At 28.8% G+C, this 8,555-nt stretch overlaps 1 protein-coding gene across 1 annotated transcript in view; it reads right to left on the bottom strand.

The window, feature by feature from the left end:
• LOC106463530 (ERO1-like protein alpha) overlaps nucleotides 1-8,555 on the bottom strand; it is a gene marked incomplete at its 5' end in the record, with an annotated part of 37,684 nt that overhangs the window by 15,965 nt on the left and 13,164 nt on the right. Inside the window, 3 exons of the mRNA XM_013923574.2 lie at nucleotides 3,318-3,364; nucleotides 5,428-5,548; nucleotides 6,624-6,697. Of these exons, the coding sequence (XP_013779028.1) occupies nucleotides 3,318-3,364; nucleotides 5,428-5,548; nucleotides 6,624-6,697 (242 nt within the window). The remainder of the gene's footprint in view (nucleotides 1-3,317; nucleotides 3,365-5,427; nucleotides 5,549-6,623; nucleotides 6,698-8,555) is intronic.

An 8,555-nucleotide genomic window follows, 5' to 3' on the forward strand; every position in this document is an offset into this window, starting at 1 on the left:
CCATACAGAGATTAATTACTGAAAATAACAGATAAAATATAAAGTTTTTTCTTAAGTAATGTTTGATAACTATTTGGACATTATAAAGATTTCACATGTGAAATTTCAAAATTTTCTGATGCATAAAAGTATGTTTAATCTTAAAATGTAAATTACTTTGCATGATAGATAGGCAAGATGTGAAAAGAAAAAAAAAGGCATGAGAGAAACATTGCTTTACAAACCTTAACACATAGTAAAATAATTAGAGATTTTGCATATGAAATCATCGTAATGTTTACTGATAATCTGCCAAATTTCGTTAACATTTGCTTTCTAATTTAAAAGTTATAACATGAAAACTATAATAAGCACAAAATGGTTACCAGGTAGGTCCCAGGAACTGAGCCCGGGTTGAAAGAGTTATGGGAAGCTTGATAAATATTTCAATGCTAAGGGTTGGCTTTACATTTTTAGTGTTTAGTTGATAGGATGTCCTAGTTGAATAAAAAGGTCTCTTATTGTCCTCTACTGTTATATATTATGCTTTAGATATTGTTTCTTTCCTTTTTAAGGCTTAAGATTATTTAACCAATTAAAAACACACACTATAGATATTGACAAAAAAGAATGTAAAATTTCCAGCCCTTATCTTCTTGCTTTACTTAGATATCACAAGATTTACTAAACTTACATGACACAACCTTGCCATATCCTCTGTCTTTAAAGAAGTGTATATCATTCTCTCTGACATTGTTATTGAATAAGTACATCATAAACTATACAAATGAGACAACTGTTTTGTTTTTTTAATGGTCAAAACCTATATCTTATGTAAAGAACTTGAAGTGTTTAAACTAAAGATAGCTCTGAGTAGCAATGAAATTTCTTTTTATCCTATTTATAGGTTAGACAAAAAGCCAGATAAATTATTTTGGGGATTTTTTATAATACTTTATATACCTATAATGTTCATTAAAAGTCTACCAAAATATTTTGAAGTCATAACATGAATAATTTTATAGATATATGATGGTTACAAGGTCAGTCAAATCGACCAAGCCCATCTCTGTAGGGTTAAACTTTAAAAACAATTATGACAAATGACTTTAATGTTTAAAACATTTAAAATTTGGATAATTAAACTACCAGGCTTCACCAGTAAATCACTGGTCTAAATAAAATGATAAAAATAAAAACTTACGAATACAAACAACTACACCTATCAGTGACTTACTGAGAATTTACTTTTTAAGAATAGTAAAACTACTTTGATAAAGTAGATTTCTCATTTCGTGAGGAAACATAAAAGGACCTCCTATCATCCCCTTATATCATATACTGTACACAATGTATTATAAATATTTGAACATCCTCACCAAAATTTAATATTACAATGTTAATGAATGCCATTTTATATTAAACTAGCATAACAACAAAGATGGAACAAAAAGCAAAGCAACAGTACTGTTTATTTAGCTTTATACCAGCTCTTATAAAACTATCATAACAACAAACATGGAACAAAAAGCAAAGCAACAGTACTGTTTATTTAGCTTTATACCAGCTCTTATTAAACTAGCATAACAACAAACATGGAACAAAAAGCAAAGCAACAGTACTGTTTATTTAGCTTTATAACAGCTCTTATTAAACTAGCATAACAACAAACATGGAACAAAAAGCAAAGCAACAGTACTGTTTATTAAGCTTTATACCAGCTCTTATTAAACTAGCATAACAACAAACATGGAACAAAAAGCAAAGCAACAGTACTGTTTATTAAGCTTTATACCAGCTCTTATTAAACTATCATAACAACAAAGATGGAACAAAAACTAGAGCAACAGTACTGTTTAATCAATTTTATACTAATTCATATTATAATATTATTAAAACAAAACTAAACCAACACTGCTGTTTGTTCAGTTTTATGCAAGCTCATACTAAACTAACAACATAGAAGAATATGGTAAAAAGAAATTAATGCCACAACATTGTATATTAAGGTTTATACCAACTCATATGTACATGAATATAGTACAAAAACTAATGCCACAGTACTATTTGTTCAGTTTTATACAAGTTCATACTTAACTAACAACATACAAGAATATGGTAAAAAAAACTAATGTCACAGCACTGTTTATTCAGCTTTATACAAGCTCATATTAAACTACTAATGCACCATATGTTACAAAAATAGCACTGGTTATTTAGCTTTATACCAGCTAATAGTAAACTAACAATGTATAAAAACATGTTAAAGAAATTAAAATAGCATCATATGTTATTTAGCTTTATACCAGATTCAATAATAAATGGGCAACACCACTCTGCTCATTTGGTCAGGTTAGAATCTATCGATTAATAGACTTTTATTTATTCTCAAACGGTGTTCACAGTTGCCCCTTGCAAGAATTTAGGATTGTTCTCCATTTTTGGGTTTGTCTCATAATACTAAAGTATCTAGATCTCAAACTGGTATGTTCTTGAATACATGCTGTTAACAGTAGTACAATAATCTTATTACCAAAATTACATTTAGGAAATTTTTATTCATACACCACATTAGAAGTTTTATATGCACTCATTCAATCCTTGTATCTAAAAAATTCTGTAGTCTTACATACAAGCTTAAACATACATATGACAACTCCTTTAAAAAAGTTATGTCCTTAAGCATATCCTCAAGAACACAACTTTTTCAAATGGTTTCTAATCAGAATTGCCTGTTTTCCAGTAAAGAGTATAACACAAGTAATTATTTGTTTTGGTACATTGTGATTGGCTGATATAGAAAGGACTGTCTTATTAATATAATCATGCAATATTTGATTTATAATCAGTGTTGGAAAATGAATTATTATTAAGAATTCTTCAATATTTTCTATCTCTCTCTATGAAAAAATTCATATTTACTGTTTAGCTCATATGCTTGATAAACCAGTATTTTAATCAAGTTTTCTTAAAAATGATATATATACTTTTCAATGTTGAAATATAATCCTGTGAATATTATCTTACGGAAAAGTTGACATTCATATTTTCCATCATTGTTATGGATACATTGGCCCACAAATGGAAGTTTTTTTCTGGTGTTCTATAGTGAATTTGATATTTGAATGTTTATTACTTAAGTAATTCAAAACCTCTCAAGATGCAAGTAAAAAAGATTAAACTAAAACATATTTGATTAATAATCCAGGTAAAGAAAGGGAAATTAGGAAAGAAAAATATTATTTTCACTAAATAACAAAATGTTTAGCCCTTTCCAGCTAAAAAATGCAACAGCTGAAAAAATAATCTAACTTCTGAAGATATATACAAGAACTTACCACCAAGATTTTTGGAAGTGGTAAAAGGTCCATGCTCATGATCTGGCCTGTGAGGTGAAAAAATACAATGTCCAAATATAAGGTATCACTGTAACATCAATATGGGTATAAATACAACTTTATTTCAGCTGTACAGCTTACATAACATTACAAAACAGGACAGCAGAGCTTAAAGAATTATAAATATTTTCCTGTATTTATAAATTCTAACACAGTTATTTTTATTGTTTTGGAATGACATACTACTTCCTGTTCATCAGTGCCTACAAAACATAGTCTTTACTTATGCACAAAGGCTATTGATAATTAGAACCTTTAACTTTGTAGACTATGATTTGAAATCTTACACAAAATTTGTTTAAGGCCTAAGTCGATTTAATTGTTGGCATTAAATCTTAGTTGGCTCTTTAAAAGATATTAAACATTTCTTTTAAACCACAAAACAACAAAAGTACAGTGATCACCAGAAATATCCAAAGATATGTTAACCATTCATATACTGAAAGTTTGAAAAATCATGTACTGGAATAAAAAATAAAAAAGGATCATCAAATACTGATTAAAAAAGAATGTCACATATCTAAATTAAAAGTAAAATCATTACATACTGGAATAATAACAAAAATCATCGTATTCTGGAATAGTTAGAGGTTCATCATGTAATGTAATAATAAAAAACATGATATTCTGGAATAGTTAAAGGTTCGTCATGTAATGTAATAATAAAAAAACATGATATTCTGGAATAGTTAAAGGTTCATCATGTAATGTAATAATAAAAAACATCATATTCTGGAATAGTTAAAGGTTCATCATGTAATGTAATAATAAAAAAAACATCATATTCTGGAATAGTTAAAGGTTCATCATGTAATGTAATAATAAAAAACATGATATTCTGGAATAGTTAAAGGTTCGTCATGTAATGTAATTATAAAAAAACATCATATTCTGGAATAGTTAAAGGTTCATCATGTAATGTAATAATAAAAAAAACATCATATTCTGGAATAGTTAAAGGTTCGTCATGTAATGTAATAATAAAAAAACATGATATTTTGGAATAGTTAAAGGTTCGTCATGTAATGTAATAATAAAAAAACACGATATTCTGGAATGAATTTTGCAACACAATTATGTTATGTCATTCATAAAATTAAAAAAATACAAATCTTTTAGGCAAATACAAGCTTTTAACGGTAAATTGAATACAGGGAATATTTCTGGAACATAATTTACCAACCCAGAGTGTTCATAAGTTCCATTGTAAAGAAAAATCCACTATCCCAAAATAAGTTGTCAAACATTTTTTGCAGCTTCACAAGATTAAGTTAGGCTTGGGAGATACCTGCCAGATTATCTAATCCAAGAATAATTAACAGTATTATATAACCCTATAATTATTACTTTAATTTTCCTTTGGAAGATTTGTTTGTGTTGACAGGTTTTTCACCTTATGTGTGTAACACAAAAAAAACACAAAAAGACTGGAGATTACAGTTTTTTAGTCAGTTCAATCTAATGTATTTGAAGTTTCTAAGGACTACACTTGGATGACGTGTAGGAGTGGCCAATGTTTCAGACTCTGGTGAGTCTCAACACAGAGACCAAAAATGCCATTCTCCCCTTACTCCAGGCATTCAATCAATAATGGTTTCCTCATCAATTTTGAGGGTCAACAAATATTGTTCTCCCTTATTCTTTATTCCTCACTACCCGTACCAGCTTTCCTAATTCAAGTTCCTCATCTCCAGTAAAGTTACTAATTTCATCAAGCTAAATATGTCTCTTGCCTGCTTCTCACTCTTCTTTCTTCAATTTTACCCATCAGAATATCATTCAGTCTTCTCTTAGATCTAAAAGTAGTCCATCTTTTGTTTACTATGCATATCCAGCTATTGTCTTTACCTTATTAGATTTCAGAATTTCCTTGTTAGTTTTCCTTTCTATGTAAATTTCAAATGCTTACAACAGTTGTTCATTACATGTAATACAGTCTATAAAAACATTAAATCAATCTACACTGCTTAAAATTGCTCAGAAGTAAATAACTGTCCAACTACTCGAGACAAGTGCTGTTACAGCCAACTATTCAAACAACTATACTAACTTGAAGCAATTTTCTTGATAAATACTCTTCCAGACACGGTGAGAAGATACACCTTTGTATCCTGTAAATCTCTCTGGATTTCGATGAAGGTCTACATACTTTACGTCTGTAAGAGACTCACCTGAAATGTAGTCAAAATCCTTAAAAAACTGAAAGAAATTGCTTTAATACAGATATAAGCAAGTTTTAAAAAATGACTAACATACATTGGTTTTGGTAATGCTTACTTCACATCATTAACTGTGGTTACAAAAACACACAGAACTGTCCATATCACCATGTGCCATACACTGAAAGGTTTACTGATGAATATTCAAAAGATTATTTCAATCAAGCCTCTTTTTGTTTTTATATCTAACATACAAGTTTCTCATAAAACTGCACTCAAAACTAGCATCTGGTGTTTGTGCTAAATTCCACAGGTGTGAAAAATAACCTTATGATAGAAGTAAAAAAAATGTTTTATGAACTTACAGTAAGGCTGGGGTAATAGGATCTAAATCATAGTATGGGTTACTAACCATGACAAACTATGTTACTAGATACTAATTAATAATTTGTCTAAATTTTATGTTTCAACTGTTAATCTTCTACCCTCTTCAGACAAGTCCTAAGGACTGTAAGCTTTCTAAGAAGAAGACCTGGGATCAAATCCCAGTACCTACCACCACAAACATTCCTTCTCAGAACTTCCTTGAAGACAGCAGCAGATTATCAGCTGAAATCTGGGATTCAAACTCATTGGTAGCTAATATTAATAATAATTACTTAATAATTAGATTTACCTGATCATATAAACTGCTAATAATGACAATGAACACAGTTTAGTTTCAATATTTCAAAAGGTACTTACTTTTGAAGACAAAAGACCCAAATTCAAACTGTTGTTTATCACTTTTAGTGAAACTTATAACTATTGTATGAACAGTTGATTTAAGGTATAAATTGAAGTCACAAATTAGCTTTGCTTTTAGATCTGTAAATAATGAAATCCAGCTGAATTTCTTTCAATCCCTCTAAAATACAGAAAACGACTGTCACATCTAATATAAGGTAGGCTTTCATGTTTTACACACTTGGTGTGGAACTCTGGATGAGTTCTGTTGCTTTAGTGTGAAAGAGATTTCAAGTTTTCAAAACTAGACAAAAATAACTGATCTGACCTTTATTTCATGAATTATCTTAAATTTCCTTACCTTCAGTCTCACAAAAATTATCTTGGCTTTCATCATATTTTTGCCACTTTTCAAACTCTTCTTTTGTCTCTTCACTGAAAACCAAAAATAAAACAGTTTTAATGAATGGATGTTCCCCGTGACAGCATTTTTCATACGCTTGTCTCTGATGTAAGGTATACCTTCAGTATCTTCTAAAGGTCTTCTCATGGCATGTATCAATAAAACTATGAATACTTTCACTTCTAGTGAAAACAGGGGACAATATCAATTCATTTTGTTTAATAACAGTTCCATAAAGCTAGAATGTTGTACACAGAATAAATATTATAGAACTGATTGAAAAACCCTTGATATGTACAGGAGACAGCCCATAGTTAAAGTAGATATTGCTATGTTCAGAGGTATATTGCATTCTCACTTTGTATTACATAGCGTTTTTTTTTTTTTGTGACAAATTAAAAACTTTCTTTTAAAGGAACTGAACATGGTGCTTCACAATGATCTAAATTTTAATAACAATTCTAATTAATTTTATTTATCAATTTACCAACTAGCATAAAACCTCATTCTATTCAAGACAGATACCCTGTTGGAGAGAAATTTATTGTAACTACAGTGTAAAATGAATAAGGACTTAGCCTTTTGGGAAATATTCAAAAAATAGTAATATAAAAGTACAAGGTATTTCTATCTTCATACCAGATCAACTATAGTAACTGTAGATTGCCAAATTATAGAGAAGGAGAAGAGAAGTTAATTATCAATTTATATCAACAAACTTGGCATCAAAACATTGTTTATAACTAAAATCTTAATATAACTTTTAATTTTTTAATTTCAAAATGAAATATCTGAATAAATGCTCAATCTTCACTTTTCTGTATTATGACATTTTTTCTGCTGTAAATTACCCATTTTTGATTTTATTCTATCAATATGTGACCTCCATCCTGTGGAATTTCACACTTATACATATCCTCCAACTAAACTATCGTTTTGTACCAATAAAGCTTTTTCCTTTAGGTAGATAAAAGTCATAATGTGATGGTCATATGCCACATCCTGGTTTCAAAAAATGTCAAATTCTTCCTAAAATTTTCTATTAGATTATTTGTAATCAATAGAAAGCAAAAAATTTCATTTACTGACAACTACAAGGTCTCAAGCCCATAGAATAAGCAAATCTAAATATTTTGAGATCATTTTCTTTGCTTGCTATTGTTGGATCTTTGCTTGAACAGGTGTGGGAATTATTTAAGCCATTTTTAGCTCAGTAAGAAAACCAGATAAATCTTATTACTTTTAAGACATTCTATTTGATATGCATGGAAGTATTTTGTATTCTAAATTCCATAATTGAATTTTACAAAAAATATTTCTAATACCACATTATTATTACTAAGAGTTAGAGCTTGGAAAAGACAAAATTTTTGATGTATTTAAATTTCTTGATTTTTATGTATATATTTTTTATTTATTGTTATAAAAGTAAATCAAATGTAAAAATTAGAAACTTATTAGTTTAAATAATGAAACTTTAATAAAAAGTAAACAAAATAATCTTGATCAATAATAGTACAGCCAAGCATGAGTGCAGTTGTGTAATTCGACACCAACATGTTGATAACTAGATCCTTATCAGCTGTAATAAATAGTTATCACCACAGCCTGAGAGGGTCCAAGTGAAACTGCAAAGTAATAAAACTATATGAAAAATCTGTTAGCTTTGGCTGTAAAAATAAATAGTGTGTAATTGTTACAATAAGCAGTCACTCCAAGAAAAAAGCGATAATATATTTTTCATACTGGTTTGAAAGTCAATAAAATGGATCAAGTCCATATACAATATTAGGGTAGAGAAAATAATACGTAGAATACAAAATTTTCTGAAAAAAAGTTCATATACATTTAGGTACTATGTACTGTACCTTTTAATGTAATAAGTATTTT

Source organism: Limulus polyphemus, unplaced genomic scaffold (assembly GCF_000517525.1).
Source record: "Limulus polyphemus unplaced genomic scaffold, Limulus_polyphemus-2.1.2 Scaffold1431, whole genome shotgun sequence".
NCBI classification, from domain to species: Eukaryota; Metazoa; Arthropoda; class Merostomata; order Xiphosura; family Limulidae; genus Limulus; species Limulus polyphemus.